This window comes from Morone saxatilis, unplaced genomic scaffold (genome assembly GCF_004916995.1).
Source record: "Morone saxatilis isolate NCDOM2014 unplaced genomic scaffold, NCSU_SB_2.0 Contig14, whole genome shotgun sequence".
In the NCBI taxonomy this organism is placed as follows: Eukaryota; Metazoa; Chordata; class Actinopteri; family Moronidae; genus Morone; species Morone saxatilis.
In genome coordinates, this window is record NW_023339696.1 from 7,226,053 (window position 1) to 7,243,299 (window position 17,247).

General features: G+C 41.9%; 1 protein-coding gene across 1 annotated transcript in view; it reads right to left on the bottom strand.

Annotated features, from left to right (window-relative positions):
- Positions 1-4,331, bottom strand: part of LOC118323429 (protein shisa-8-like) — an 83,650-nt gene extending 79,319 nt beyond the window's left edge. The window contains exon 1 of the mRNA XM_035655395.1: positions 3,660-4,331. Within this exon, the coding sequence (XP_035511288.1) occupies positions 3,660-4,219 (560 nt within the window). The 5' untranslated portion in view covers positions 4,220-4,331. The remainder of the gene's footprint in view (positions 1-3,659) is intronic.
- Between the last annotated feature and the right edge of the window lie 12,916 nt (positions 4,332-17,247).

A 17,247-nucleotide genomic window follows, 5' to 3' on the forward strand; every position in this document is an offset into this window, starting at 1 on the left:
ACACACACACACACACATGTTTACACACAGACCCACGGCACTTACTTGCTCACAGCTGGATGAAATTGTCTCGCTGTCAAATGTATGCAGGTTGAGAATGGATTTTAAAATGTGGTGCCCATGAATAAAAACAGTCTCACCTAGTCTGCACAAAGAGGCTTCATAGTGTTTTTGTCTTTCACAGGCAAATTATCTGTTTATATTTCAGAATTAGAGTTTTCAAACTTTGTCATATTGATTTTTATTTACAGTGTAGGCATTGTAGGTGGTTCTTTGATTCACTTACAACCAGCTCTAACGTTCGGATTTCGTAAGCTAAGAGTACAGTTTCTTTCTTAACTTGAAACTTTTTCCACTCTGTTTGCTCTGTCTATTTGCTTCCGCGTGTATTTTGTGTGCAAAGTGCTGCCCCCTAAAATTATTGTTCAATGGATAAAATCTGTATCCTCTGTAGACCTTACCCGTGCATCAAGTTTGACCTACCAGCAACGCCTGAAAAAAGAATTGTTAAAAATGAATTAACCGTGCCACCACCCAAGTAAAAACTTAAAATGAGAACACATTGTCAAATTGCAGGTTTTAAAACAGGCCATCAAGAGTTAAAATGTCTCTTTAGCAAGTTTTGAAAGACTCAAGATCATTTTCCATGCAGCCTGGGCACAAAGCTAACAAGTCATCCAAAGCTCTCAATGGCAGAATTACAACAGCTCAGCCCTTCACTCATCAGCACCTCCTTCTCTCTTGTGTAATGTCCTTCCTCCATCTATCCCTCTCGCTCCATTGAACTGTCCTTTCGCAGGCTCCTTCACCACTGGGCTCTGGTCTCGTCACTACAGCAGTTAGCTCCGATGTCTCTGTTATCACACACACGTCTGTGATAGGCAGGACAAAAAGGGATCTCTGCGTCACTACTTGCCCTGTTTCCCCAACATTGCCTTCTTCCAGCCCTCTGTTCTCTCTTTCTTTTTATTTCTCTCATTCTCATTGTTCCTTTTTCGTCTTTGTTCTGCTGTATGATTGTTACTGACCCCCTTTTTGTCCTTTCCCAGTTCAAAGAAGTTTACTTGGGACTACGCCATGGTAGTAAATAAAAAGGGCACATTCACAACTATTCGGCTTTTGTCACACCTGTGCCTCTTTTGTTTTAATGCTAAATATGAATTGCTGCAAGGCAGAAAGAAGTGCGCCTTGGAAAAACGCTTTAGTCTTATAGGCAACCAGTCCTCGTGTCAAAATGCAGTCGTACAGGAAGTATTGAGATCCTTATTTAAAGCCCTTACAAGAAACTTTCATTTTCTGTCTTCTTGCTGATGGTTTCATTTTTTATGTAGGTCATATAAAAGCATCAGTATTAAATTGAGACTGTTTCATAACCAATTAAAATCTCCTTGTAGTAAGTTTAAGTAAAAGTAACTACTCCTGCATCCATAAGCAAAAAACTTTTATCAACATAAAGTACTGAACATATTAACATATGAAAAGTACTTATTATGCAGCAGGAGTGGTATATTATATTATTCCATCAGCAGTACTGAAGCAATTTATATGAAGTTGGGTTCTTTAGATTATAATATCACATTATAAAAGCTCATATGTTTAACATTTAACATCTTGATCTATAAATTAACTGTAACTGTCTGTTAATAAAAGTACTAGTAATATTGTTTTTAAAATGGAAAGGAATATAATGAAGTAGAAAGTAAATACTAAATAAATAGAGGAAATATTTAAGTGAAGGGCAAGTACCTAAAAGCTGTACTCACATACAATACATGGGTAAGTGTATTCACTTTCCACCACTACCCCCCCAACACAGTTTTTATCCAGGAAGGTCAAAGTGAATGGTCAAGTGAGTAGAGTTTCTCTGTCTTGCTCCCAGGCACTTCAGCAGATGCTTGACAACATCTGTCCAGCTGATTGTGAGGCATACACATGTCAACTCTGAGAAGACAAATGTTGAACCTTTCTTTTGACAGTATGACCCGCATGTGGTGCAGATAGCCAGCCAGATTTGAGGAACATCTCTCAAAACAATCCCTTTATTAAGTATTACAATTCACACATAACTGTTTGACTCTGGGGATAAAATGTGCCAAGAGCTGCTAGCTTTCATTGTGTTATGGCTGGCACAGTGCAGTACAACAGTAACAAGCACTGATGTCCACTGCTATCTTCCTCTTCCTCCTTCCCCTGGAAGGTTGAGAGGAGATCCGGTAATGACAGGAATTTAAAGGAGCCCCCGTGGCCCAACTCTTAACACCCGATAGGCTGACCAGTCACACCCTGCACACACATTATCCCTCTCCCTCTTCCACACACACACACATACACACACTCAGACACAAACACACACCCCCTGTTTTCTGCACTAGAATTAGCCGTTGGCTGCTCTCCAGTCACATCCGCTCAATAGTCCACCCTTCCAAAAACCACCTCTCTCTCTTCTCATTGTTCACTGGAGCCGCACATTGCCACAGTCATAGTTGTGTCACAGCAATCAATCACCCATCAATGTGAAACGGCTATACCAATACAAAGAAAACACAATACAACTGCACTGTAATTTCCCCCAAACTCCTCCCTTACTATCACCTGACATCTGTCCTTTGGAATCTCCATCACACTGCTTGACCTCCATCTGGTCCTCTCTCTCTCTCTCTCTCTCTCTCTCTCTCTCCTTCTCCATAGCTACATACATTGGTTGCATACAGACATCACACCACTTATCACCTCACTCTAATTCAGTCGCTCGATTCATTATCAAGTGGACGGCCCTCTCACACATATGCAAACACACACAAGTCCATTCGCACATGCAAGCATTTACACTTGCATTTACACAAACACTACTGAGCTATACAACTCAATATGCAGATCAAATGTAATGATTTTTGGTTATTTCAGATTTTTCTTAATCCATTCTGACTGTGTTGTTACATTATTTCAGTAACACATTACAGTCAAGTCAATTTTATAGCCCCATTTCACAAATCAATCTGAGCACGGTGGTAAGAGTGACATTTTGCGCAGGACGTTCGTCAATTAAGGGAAATTGGGATCACTAGGTGTTTGTTTTTGGCCCACAGCCCACCATCAAGTTTTTGCCCTCCCAGGAAAAAAGGTTTTGAACTGATAAATGTAATAGAAAGCTCACACATATTTTTAAATGATCATTGACTTTTAGTCAACAAGGACTTTTTTTTCTTGAACTAAAAAAAAACATAAACATAAAAAATCAGCATCAGCAATTCAAGCAAATCCTATGACACAAAATGTATCAATATCATCATAACTGTTGGTGACATTATCATAGTCATCATAATCATCATCATTACATTGCATCACGGCTAATCATTATCACATCTATCATCTACCCATTATTCATTACTCCTTCTGTGCTCGGTATCATCCATCCTTCCATCCATCCTTCCATCATCCTTCCATCCACCCATCCTTCCTTCCATCCATCCATCCATCCTTCCTTCCATCCATCCTTCCTTCTATCCATCCATCCTTCCTTCCATCAATCCATCCATCCATCCATCCATCATCCATCCATCCATCCATCCATCCATCCATCCATCCATCCATCCATCCATCCATCCATCCATCCATCCATCCATCCATCCTTCCATCCATCTACCTTTCTCAGTTCATACCTGGAGTTGGTCATGTCAGTCTGTCCTCCCTGACTCTTCTCTAGCCCGAGTTTGGTGAAAATCCCGACCAAAACCATGATTGCCACCACTCCACAGATAATATACACGATCATGTGGGTTCGATCCCGGTCTGGTTCCTCTTGGACTTCCGTGACGGGTGCCGCTGGTTTCCCGGTGTTTGCCCAGACGGGTGTGTCGTAGTTGGAGCAGGAAGTCTGGTCCAAACTGTGGACTTTGAACTGGCAGCAGAAGCGGTAGAAGCAGGAACCACAACAGAACAGGTAGATACCTGCGTTACAATTGAAGGGTGGGTCCCACTGACCCATGACATCATAGTAACCCCAGCAACGGTTACCGACAGATGGGACTGTTTTGTCTTCCGTATCTGGTGTGGGTGTTGCCAGTGCGGCTTCTGGCACCACAGAGGGCTCTGTTGTCTGGTTATTGACCTGGGCTAAAGCTTGACCTGACGGCCGAGAGTTCAGTCCACCCAGAGAGGTCAAACCCAGGAGAATAGCTAACGAGAGGCTTACCAACAGTGGATGCATGGATGCAGCCATCTTGGATTTACTCCAGTGTCTTGTGATGGCTTGGTGCTGATGTGTAATTGTTAATGATAGGCCGAAATGAAAGCTCCGGGTTTACAAAAAACAAAGTTGAATATCCGTCTTGCCCAGAGCTTCAAATTCTAGTCACTGAATAATCTCTGAGCCTTTCAGGTAGAAATCAGTGAGGGGGCGGGGTCAGCCTATATTCAATAGAGAGCCTTCAATTAGCGTTGTGGGAGTGCACACAGTTACAGAAAGCTAAATTGTCGTCAAGGGGCAGAAGAACAAGTGAGTGAAAGAAATCAATCTCCCATCTCAACATGCTCCTAACAGGAGTGAATGAGTCCCTTGTGAGCAGGCACTCACATGTGCAGAGACATCACAGTCCCTTGCAGTTTACTGTACAGTCTATGTGTATCGTAGGTGTGTGTTTTTTTATCAAAGCAAATAAATATTCCGTAATTCAGGAAATATCACCTTTCACAAAGCCATATGTCGTCGGCAGACAGCAGAGGCGGTTGAAGACAAATCCAAATCCGGTGGCTTGGAGGGAATCCAGTTTAGGAGGGCGTGTTACGTACAAATGAACTTGCCTCTGGCATTTCCAGCAATACGCTCCCCCGCTGAGTGGATGAATAATCCGTGAAAAGTGAGAACTCTGGGTTCCTGGGCGCTATTGGAAAAAGAAGGCAGATTCCTCTAAAACTCACAGATAGTCACAGGCTCCCACATGAAAGGCTTTTCACTCCGGAGACAGACTCATATTCCTGAGTGGATAACAACTCTAATGCTCAACACTGGAGTCAAAGCAGTTCTGAAGTCCTGGCGAAAACTCTAAAAAGAGTGAAGTGTTCCCTCTCAGAGCTTAACTGGCATCTATCATCCTCCTACTCTCAGTGTTACTGTTCAAAAGAGGCTTTTTTATTTTTGTAGTGGGCATCTTTTTCGATGCCACCTTGGTCCACTTTGGGAAACGTTACTCCCACCTTGAGATGTCTAGATCCAGTCTTTCAGCCCCTGATGTCTTTATGAGTGATATTAAATATTGAGCTTTTATTTTGTAAAGATTATGTAGGATATATCTCCTTCCTATTTCCAGCCCAAGACCCAACAGGTAACCACAGCTGTTCAATAGTCTTTAAAACATTACTCCAGGCTCTCGGCAAGCGGAAATCCTATGATGATTACAGTCCAAAAGCGTCCCTCTTGCACCTGAGGCGTGTTTTCTGTCACGTACACACACAATCACACACACACACACTCTCACACACACTTTCACAAACAGCTCAAATCCCCCTGGTGACAGTGCTCTGTCAGTGTCAGTCTGTAGCTTTTAGGCGACACAAGGAGTCCAATGGCTTTTTGTTCCTCGGCGTGCGCGGGGGGCTCCTGCTGCTGTCTCTCCACTGACACCCCTCCTCTCCGTGGATCCCAGGGTCCGTAACAGACCCGGGACACCAGCTGGGTACTACTGTCTATCAGCCTGCTCAGTCCTGCCCTACAAGTGCTAAGACTAAGGGGAGAGGAGAGAGGAGGAGAAAGGGAGAGGGGGAGGGCTGGTGTTGTGATACTGAATCTCTGATCTTAATGTCTTAGCGTTGCTGCACCCAAGACTCAAGAGAAGCTGTAAAAAGAGATGCTGGATTTACTTGACCACAGTGGAGTGTCCCACATAACGGATCTTGTGGCTTGTTCTTTGATGTTTTTTTTTTCTTTCTCCTTCCTTGGTTTGCTTTTGGCTCAGTTTTTGGTTATGTCTCTTTGTTTACACTCTGATCCTATTCTCCCTCTATGCTTCTCTTTGGTATTTTTGCCTCTTTCTCTCTCCCACAACTTACCTCAACCCTTTCCTCTCTGCCCGAGCTGGGCTGTGTGGGCTTTTTGTCGATTGCTGAGGAAATATCAGCGTGGGGTCAGAGAGCCTGTGGACTGCCCTCTGCACTTTCAGCGGCGCGCTTGCACAAGCCTCACTGGAACAATGCTCTCCCTGCCCAATCGGACGACAGAGACAAGTGGAGATGCGACAGCCAAAACAGCCGTGTGGCAGCAAGGGCAGATCAAAAAATATCCTGTTTTCAAAAGAAGCCCCCTTGGAAATATAGGACTGCCTGCAGCAGAAGCTCTTTGTTGATGTTATTGTTGTTGCTTCAACAACTCAGTGCCAGTTTTCAAAATTTTCCCTTTGCATCAATGTATTTTTTTGTCTTTTTTCCCTACTGAGCAAAAAAATAAAATAAAAAATCTCAAAGCACTAATCTGCAACAGTTTTTAAGCAAATGCTGCATATGATCTCGCAATTTTTCATTCAATAGATTTTGCTGTCAATTCAGTCCTTGTCCGGCTGCAGCTTCTTTGAAAACAGGCATAATTTGATATATATGTATAGGAGTTTTATATATATATCATATGTATGTGTTTTCACTGGTGCTCTGCTTGTGGAATGCTGGGAAGAGAAAGGAGAAGCAATAAAATATATATTTTTTTATTCCATCCTTTCCCTTTGTTGTTGCTTCTTCATCAGTGTGTACTCCCTTATTTCCTCGCTGCCTTAGTGCGTCTGTATCCCGTCCGCTGGTGATGCCTGCGCTGCTGCTGCTGCTCTCTGGCATGCCTGTATGACAATGTCTCACACACACTCTCTCTCTTTCTCTCACTCCTCCCTCTTCAACTCACTCCTCCCTCTCTTGCTCACTCCTCCCCTCCCTCTCTGTGTTTCTCTCTCTCTCTCTCACACACACGCACACATCTTTTGTGGGCAAATGAGCGCAGCTCTGGCTTGCTGACTCTCCCTTTCACTCTCCTCCTCTCTCTCTCAGTATGTGTCACTGACACTCTCCTCTCCCAGTTTTGTCCCACGTTTTTTGCTTTCTTTTTTGGCTCCCGACTATCAAAACTCACTTCTTGTCCTTTTTTTCCCCCTTCACGTTCTCTCCGTTCTTTCCCTCCTGTTCTTTTTTATCCATTCATCTTTGTTTACTTCCTCTTCGTCTAACCTTTTCAGTTTGTTTTGGCTGCCTCTCCTGCCCCCTTCCTTCTTCTTTTTTTTCCATTTTCCCATTATTATTAAGCTATTCATCCCGGCTCCTTTCATCTTTTCCCTGATTCTCTTTCAGTTTTCTACTGTGCTACTTTCCTTTCCCAAAATGCCTGTCAGTCCAACAAATAAGAGCATTGGTGCCGACAGAGTGGCAGTTTGTAATGTGCAGGCATGCTAGCATGTGCAAGTGTGACGCATGTGTGTGTGTGTGTGTTTGTGGGTTGGTGAGTGTTTGCGCCTGTGCGTAATTACTGCACTAATACCACTGCACATCCTCGTCTTTGTGTGAGCACGTCTGGAACATGTGTGGTGCTGCAGTCTATAAGGGCTGATTTACGGAAAGAGAGAGAGAGAGAGGGATGGATGGATGGTGAGAGGGAGAGAGGGAAGGAGGAAGTGAGATTGAGGTGAACATAGAGGAAGAGGTAGGCAGCAAGAGAGGTAGGGGAGGAGAGAAGAAGACAGCGGAGCGGCTGCCAAAGGGAGAGGAAAGAAGGGGCTTGACAGAGAGGAGCAGGGGAGGGAAAGAGGAGAGGAATTATCGCAGGGAAGGGAGGGGGATTAAGAAACATGGGGAAAGCAATTGGAATAGGAACTGACAGAGGGATAGTGGAGGGAGTGGGGGAGAGATATAGATAGGAAGGGAGGTGCAGACAGGTAGGAGGGGGAAAAAAGACAAGCTATCTCAAGGGAAAGTGACATATTAGATCTAGAGAGAAAGAGAGAGGGAATAGTATTCAGAGAGAAATAGTCAAGGCTAGAGAAAATTCCCAGGAAATAGACTGTAGAAAGAGATGGAGAAGCAAAATGTTATGAATTTTGAATAATCCTGGTTATAATGTTGAATGTGAACTAGATTTTAAAGTGCCTTTGGGTGTGACCATGAACCAGGCATAATCAGAAAACACTGAGAGAGAAAAAGCAGCAAAAATGCAAAAAATACTGCTTAATATTTTATTCTGTTTGTAAGTGGCATAACATAACATTATATTCATCTTAAATATTCATTTTTGCTAACTTCTTCCCCCCGCATAAAAGCTTAAAAGCTTTTCTTTAATTTCCCTGTCACCCTTTCCTTTTTTGTCTTATTCTTTTCCCCCCTCACACACACTTACTACAGACTCTTTGTGTCTGTTTTGGTTGTTGTTTTTACTGGAAGAACCCCCAGCTCATCTTCGCTTGCTGTTTGTTCTCTGTCCAACCCTCTCGGCCTAAATTTGCTTAAAATCTTTGGCAAAGTGCATCAGGAGTTATGTCAAGAATACACACACACGCACACTTACAAAATGCACACAAACACACTCCCATGCCTTCACTCTACAGTTGCGTGATGCACCATAAATCAGCTAATCCCCCTCCTTCCTGCAGTCTGACATTAAAGTGTCCTCAGCACATTTTCTCTAATGGAAAGCAGGTCATTAATTTGAGAAAAGAAATCAAAGTTGGGGTGAATTAAGATTGGTCTACTACCAATGGATGCACAGGACACCTCTCAATGCTCACGAGGCAGGGAGACATGGGAGCGAAGGGTGTTGGCTGGAAAGCGAGGTGGGAAGGAAAGAGGGATAAGATGGATGGAGAGGAAAGAGATGGAATCAGAGGAGGAGTCCTAGGGGAGAGACAGAGGGCAGAGAGTACGGATTGAACAGGAGATCTGTCTTAAATCATCCCCCCCTCTCTCTCTTTCTCTTTTTCTCTCTCTCTTTCCTTCTCTCTGTCTGCTTGGCTATGGTCTCATATTTTCCACTCTATATCTGTTGTGTTCTTTTTATTCTCTTTCTCTTGCATATATACAATAATAATTTCATATATGTCTTGTTGTAAGCTAGTAAGCCACTATCTGCATCATCTGTTTATGTCACAAAAATATCTGTATAGTGGAATCATGCCTACATCAGAAGTTGTTCTCCCAGATTACATGCTCCCCATACATACCACTTTAAGGTTAGCTGCCAAAAAATATGATATGATGGTATGATTTGGATTGTATTTCTATATAAAGAAAGTACCAAAAGTCTCACTAAAAGCTGGAAATGCATAATGGATAAAACACATGCATAAATAAATAGCAGAACAAAACAGAATACTTTCTTCTTGAACTTTCTTCAAAACTGGAGGCTAACTTCAATGTTAAGTTAGATCTAAAGATTAAAAAAAATGAATAAGAAAGCTATTGACAAAAATGTGGAAAAAACTCCCATGGCTCATTTTGCACGAACTTTGGAGATGGTCCCTAACTTCAGTTAGTCAGCTGCCCGTCTACAAGTCACTAACACCACCTGTGCAGCATGAGTCAAGCTTTGTCATGCGCTGACCAACAACTGTGGTGAAAACTGTTGTTATCTACTCAAAACTCTCCACTCAGTGTTTTTTCGGCCATTCGCCTATGGATCCTGACATCAGTCACTTAAGTAGATTGTAGCAGACGTCATACAGATGTCTGTGTATCATGTATATGAGAAGAAGTGCTGCGATGTTTGTGACAAACTGTCAATCTAATGACAGGTCAGTGGGGGGAGGGGCAGCAGATCTAACTGCAGATGTTCTGCTGCTGCTCCTATCAGGGAAATGTATTCCTACCCATTTAGATCCCTAGTCAGGATTATTTATTTTGACACCTTTTACTGTATTCCATCTTAACACAGGTTGCTTCATTTGGTGGATTTTCACAAGAGATCTTTCTGTCAGATGCTGACAAAGCCAATAAAAGGATGTTCTCTCCTCTCTTTCCTCTGCTCTCTGTATACCTTTTCTTTCTTCTTATCTACCACCTCTCATCTTCACTTCCTCTCCCACTTCCTCCTTCATTACATTTTATAGAAAACTCAAGGAGGATAAACATTTTAAGTTTCCTCAAAGCCAACCTCATTCTTTCTCTTCATCTCATTCGCCTGCCGCTTCCTCTGCCACTTCAAACCACATCGCCTCTTTACCTTCACTTTGTCCTCTCCTCAGCCTGTCTCTGTCTCTCACCTCATCTTCCCATCCTCTCATCAAACTGTCTCCCACATTTCTCAAATTCCAGTGTATGTGCCACACCACGCCACGCCTGTCACTCTCACTCCTTTTTCCTCGCTCTGTGTCACTCCTTTACTCTCTGACTGTCGCTCAGCATATATTAGTTCAGGGTGGAGATGAACACGGAGAAAGAGCATCAAGTGAAGCATGTTATGTGAGGGTAACTCAGACAAGGCCATGAGAGGATACAGTGAGAGAGAGAGAAAGAGAGAGAGAGGGACATTAAGGAATCGAACATTCGTGGCAGGCCTTGAAAAACGAGAGAGAGACATTTAGGAGAAAGAAGGCAATGAAATAGTTACATATAAAAACATGTGAAGAGAGAAGATGAGTGGGGAGCAAGGCAAAGAGAGAAGGACATAGATCAAGTGATGAAGTTATATTGAAATAAAAGAGTTTGATGGCATCTGCAGGGTTGATGGATGTCTGCAGTTGTAGAAGTGTTTTTCTTTTTTCTTTTATTCACTGCCTTGTGCAGCACGGTCCCGAGCCAGTGCCCTCCTACGACCTCGTCCTTGACTGCAGAGGCCAGACATCGTATACCTGCCATTGATTCAGAGCTGGCACACACACACACACACACACACACAAACACAGACACACACAAACACACAAATTAATACTTTCTCACATACCTGAGCAGACACACTCATGTACACACATACAAACAAAGATATCGTGTTCCTTAGAGGAGATCGAGACAGAGTTTAATGGGATGGAATTTAATGTTTATGCCCTACACTGTAATTATTAGTGTTTGTGCCGTGTGTGTCTGTACTGGTGTGTGTGTGTGTGTGTGTGTGTATGATTGCTGCTTTATTTTATTGCTATTATCTTTCTGACCATGAGACTGCAAAGACTGCAAAGTAAGTATTAAAATTAAACATGCTGCTGATTCTCTTAAACCAGGCAGACACTGTATGGATTTTAGCCTTGAGATGGTCACCTTACACTAATTTAGGAATCGAGTCCTAAAGAATTTTGTCAAAAATTGTGGTCACCTGTTTTGCGGTTTGAGCAGTTCTACCGTTCAGTTTCTCACATGGCTGTTGTGAGCATGTTTTAATAGGAATGGTTAAAACTGTCTCGACTGTTGCTATAAAACTGAACCTGCAGATTAGACGGAATATACTGTGACAGTTGTCTTGTTTGAATACACTTAACTGAAACTGTCAGTGGACAAAAGTAACCAGGGGTTATGTGTGAGCATAAAAGTTGCAGGTTCTGTTTAACCTATTGTGACGTCAGCCACTGGTTTGTGGAGACTTGAGTTTGGCATTATGGCTGTTGCCACGTTGTTGTTTTTTGCAGCCAGTGTGGCTTATTGGCTGCACTTGGTTATGACTCGTCCGTAGCAGAAAACAATGGCAGCTCACCTGGCCACACGTTCTCGTACAGATCATAAAATATGTTTCTATAAATATTTTGAAGAATATATAGAGAATCTGAATCAGAATTTTGATTCATATTGGAAAAGCACTGTCTAGTAGAGTGTGACATTGTAGGAAAACATGCTCACTCTCTTTTTTGCTGAGAGATAGATGAGAAGACCGATACTACTTTCTTTCCCTGTCCAAAGGTCACAAAATCCAGCACTAACATATTACATATTGTTGGATTAATTCACGCAAAAAAACTAAAACAAGTCATAGTTTTATGTGAGGATATGCACCAGACTATTCTTTGAGTAAAGTGCAGTGAGCGTTATTGTGACTGTGAGGTTGCAAGACAATCAGCAGAGGCTCCAGAAACTGCAGCCAGGCAAGAAGTAGTCCAACATATTCATTAGTGAACTTTAGAGGTGCTGCTAGGTGAAGTTTGTTGTCTTCAGATAGAGCCAGGCTATGTGTTTCCAGCTGTTTCCAGCTAAGCCAAACTGCTGCTGGCTGTAGCTTTAGCAGACAGTTATGAGAGTGTTACTGATCTTCTCCTCTAACTCTTGGTAAGAAAAAATACACATTTTCAAAAAAGGCAAACTATTCTTTTAAAAGTCCAGTATGCAGGATTTAGTGGCATAGATTGATAAAAACAGCTCATTCTAAGGTAAAAAAAAAAAAAAATGACACTATTGAAGACATAACATATCACATTCTATTTTTGCTAACATATCATTCTAATTTGTTACACACAGGACCTTTAAAACAGTGTGTAGGAATGTCTGGCAGTGTAGAATTGGAGGCAGTATAAATACAGAGTTGTGTCTAATATTATCTCAAAGGTTAAAGATAAAAATAAAAAGTTCTTGAAAGTAACACTGTCTCACTGGAGGTTTAAAGATGTTCCTGGGCTCTCATTGTTGTAGCTCTCTTTAAGTGAAAGTTTCATTTTGCAGATGAATCCCCCCCCCCCCCATGCAGGCTAGCTGGGTCTAATTCCCAGCTGTGGTGCTTTTTGTACTGTGATCCCTCTTTGTCTGTAGCCCTCTCATCTTCCCTCTTCTTCAATCAAAAGAAAGTACACAAAGAGCTCACTCTGTCTGTTCCTCGTGTCGGACAAAAAAAGAAAAGGCCTGTTGTGAAAGGAGAGCCCCGCTCTCCTCTCTGTAAGACAATGTGGGTCAGTTTGATATAGAAAGAAAAAATCTATTGGGTGTCTTGAATTTCCTCCCGTTGTAGATTTTATTATTAGAATACATAACTTTGGAGTGGTGTTGTACACTGTTTGTATATCTAGTATATAGTCTATGTGCCATCCTCTATTTCCACATTACGTCTCTCGTTTCCCTATGTTCCTTTGTATTTTAACCTACTAAGAAAGTCTACCCCAACTGCCCTTCCATGGTCCGATCAATGACTACTGCTAATGCATTTAAGTATTGATGATCCTTTTTAGCCATTTGTTTACCAGCCCATCCAGTCTTGTCAGTCAGCTATCCAAACAGCTATTTAGTTTGACGAGGGCCAACAACACACTCGATCTATCAGCCAAAATTTCAACTTAACCCATCAGCCAAACCTAACCCGTTGAGCCAAACAGTCAATAAACCCAAAGACAGAGCACAATCAACTCATGCTAACCAGAAAACCACCATACTTTAACAACAGGAAATTCTCCTTTAATATACACTACATGCTGGACTTGTTTTAAGCTCTTCCATTCGTCACATCTCTGGAGCAAAAATGGATAAATTCATGTTCTGAAGGGCAATTGAAGACGAGAGGATATGAGACCATGTACTATAAATTATTCTGTCACGGTGTAGGTTGTACTGGTAAAATTATTTGCTGTTTGAGGAGATTTAATTACCACTAAGCCCTTTGGCTGTACCAGCTACTAACAGGTCATAACATAATGCTACAGTAAATGCCAGGAAGACAGGATGCAGTTCTCTCCTGTCCTCTTCTCGAGTCACCAACCATGCACAGTGTTGGTTTCATTTCATTTAGGTTAACAGATAGATGCATAATGCCACTCATGTGTCCATATTTGTATTCTACTATCTTCTTCTCTGGTGTCTTCATATGAACCCATCCAGGCCAAGGATTCGTGCAGTTAACCCAACAGAACAAAACCAGAGAGTGACAAGAACATAGCCATAGGTTAATGGAGATATAAATGAACTTATACCATGAAGTATTGAGGATACAACTTTCAGCAGTGGCTTTAAGACAAGAGCTTTTCATATTAACAGTGCCTACTTTTCTTGACTGAGAAACTACTCAGCTGATACTTATTACTGCTTCAATGTACTACCAGAACCTGCACATTGCACTAACATGCTTGGTGGTACAACTATAGAAAAACTGGTTGAAGATGCCAAATGTTGCTGTAAGCTAAATCCTGACAGATCACACGGCTTGTACTGTCTCCTCACAGGAAAAAGAGTGTGAGAGTTGGAACCTTGCAGGTAGCTGGGGCCTTTCTAAAGTTCACAAGTCTTCCCTGTGCCTTTGTGGGTTTCCTTTTGGTGCAGCCTATCCATGGAGTGCCTGCCTCAGTGTGTGCTGCGATAGGCTCCATCCCCATGTGATCCTGCACAGCATAAGCAGGTATAAATAATGTACGATAGATGAAAATCATTAAAAGATCAGCAAGTCAGCAGAGAGTAACCAATCAGCTAACAAGAGCACCAAACGCCCAAGGAGCCACTAAGCTAGATAACTGGTCGTGCAGTCAACAAGTAGTCATCAATAAAGAAGTATCCCACTGCGTCTCCGTGGGAGGTCTGTGTCATGATTAGCTGTCTGTCTCTGTTTCATCCTGTTGCCTTCTCAGTCCCCTGCAAAGCCATCGACTGTGTCTATCTGTGTGTGTGTCGACAGGGACAGCCGCAGTAACTCAATCAGTCAGAGATGAGATCCGTCCTCACTTGTTCCGTAGAAAAAGGGACAGAGCAGAGCTGTAGAAAGAGACTGTGTGTGAGAGAGGAAGATAGACAGAAAGGTCACCCATAGGTGAACAAAGAAAAGTGAAAGTGGTGTGGGTGGTTATTAGTGTCTCTTTATAGTCATTTTCTGTCTCTTTGCATCACTTTGCATCTTTTATTAATCATTTTGAGTCTTGTTTTGTATCTTTTCATTTTGTAATTTTGTGTTTCTTTTCATTGTTTTGTGTCTCTGTCATCCTTTTGCACCTTTTGTGCTTGTTTTGTGTGTCTTTGTAGTTGGCTTTTGTCTCTGTTGTCACTCTGCATCACTTTGTGGTTGTTTTTTGTGTCTTTTTGTAGTTGTTTTGTGTGGCTTTGCAGTTGTTTTTTCTCTCTTTGTTGTTGTTTAGCATCTTTTTGTTCGCGTCTCTTTGTAATTGATTGATTGCTTTTCCAAAAAGAATTATAAAAGTCACTTCGAACTGATTTTCTGGCACAGTTGCGCACTGATCACTTGAGCGCCAGGGTCTGTACTCGGTAGGTTTGTTTAGTAATCAATCCATGATCCCAGCATGTGTGGAGAGAATGAAGAAAATGAAAAAACACTAAAAGAGGAGCGAAGTTGGATAGAGTTGTAGTAAAGGGACCTTGTTGATGCAGAGATATTCACTAACTTGCCCTCACTTGCTCCTTCTTCCTCTTTCTGCTAAAGTTTTATGACACAAAGCGGATTTGTAAAATCCAGCAGACGGTTATTGCAGCTCAGTGATCAGTGCATGCACCCATAAAGCCCTTACGTTAACATGTTTGATAAGCTATGCAGCGTAAGGTCTATAATTCACACATGTATTAGCACATGTAGTAGTCCATAATTAATCTCATGTTCATTTCAAATGAGCTATCCAGGCACCACTTTGGTTTAAGTATGTGGCTGTGCTAGTGTATGCGTTTGTGTGTGCGTGTGCACGGTTTAAATTTGTGGATTTCAGTGGATTAGCCCAGTTTAGGGCTGATGTTTTCATCACCGAGGCTCCTAAACTTGAGGATGACTCATATTTGGTCCAGTACCGCTGATGACATCACTGCACATCTCACAGTGCTTCTCCCTGGAGCTGTTTATCCAACTCTATATTTATCATCTTATCACACTTACAGAAACACATTCCAACTTGTGCTGTCGATTAACTACATGCCATGAAGAGCCCAGGAGCACCTTTACGCTTTCATGAAGGGTTGTAAACTGGAGAAAATCCCATCCATTTTATAGCGTGTAAATACAAGGCATATATTGGAAAGCAAATTGCCTCTGGGAGGATATTTTTCCTGATCTAATCTAAAATGTTCATGCTGAGATGGCAGTATCAAAGTCAGGGCTTCCTATTTAATTTGATTATTTAAAGTTCTTCAAAGGGAAAGTTGAGTCAAGGAGGCTTATGGCAATGCCTGAGTTACTGGATCCTCTTTTTCCTGAGAGGAGTGAAACCATGAGAAAGTTTAATGGTTGATTTTGTAATGTGAACACTGAAATATTCAAAATTAGCCAAAATAATTCATTGTATCCATTCAAATATTAATTCAGAGTGGTCTGACATTCATAATTCAGTTACGCAATCCTGATTTAGTCACCATATGTGTGTAATTGATACTTTTGGGCAACAAACTTTGCATTCATCTGGTGTCCCTGAGCAGTGGGAGCTGCAGCATTTCTGTTTCTTATTGTTCAGAAATGATAAAGACCCTTGCAGTCTCCTGCAGAGTGAGAGCAGAGAGCACAGCTATACCTCTTCCAGTCTAACAAATTCAGCAACTCAACCAAGAGATTTCTCCTTTTATTGGCTTAAAAGCAGCACTTACTTCAAAAGATAACAGTCCAGGGTGGCGGCACATTGTATGCATCAGAGATTTATTGTAACCACAAGTGATTTTGTGGTCCCGGTAAATCCCTGATGTTGACAGGAAACTGTACCTTTTTTTCCTTCTTTTCCCACAGATAATAGGCTTTGAAGTGTTTTTACAGTAAAACCACCCTGGGTCTAACTAAATTAAACTCCTACAAGATGTAGTCTCTTTTTCCCGTTCGTATTCCGTACTCGTACGCCTTTGGAGTTCACTTTGTACAGAAGCTAGGAATAACGACGACATGTTTTCTTTGCCACCATCAAAGCCCACGGCAGTGACCTCATTATCCCTTTTCAAATTTCAAAGCTCTTCTGAAATTGGTTCATCACAAAATCTATCTCCACCTATCACAAACAATCTAGATCAAAATGAGATTCTCCAGTGTAGCTACAGAGAGTATCCTTGTTTCTAGTAGAGGAAAATAGATGTTCACTGCTATTAGTTTTAATTTACAGTCAACTACCTTGCTCACCACAATATATCACAATATCACAGTAAATCTACCTGAGAGCCAATTGCATACCAATTAAAATGAAAACATAATAATTTTCACATAGCAAATTTACTATACAGTTAAGTTAATTCTTCAGACTTTAATTCAGTTGAGTTCAGCATTGATGCATTGGTCGGTGCAGGCAGTGAACCCACTGAGCATCTATAATTGACCTGCTCTACAATACACCGGCACCAAGACATTTCAGTCTGAACCCGGACCTGGGGTTGTGTAAGGTTACATGCACGAGTCCATTTACCCGGCACTAGGACAAAAACACATCAGGT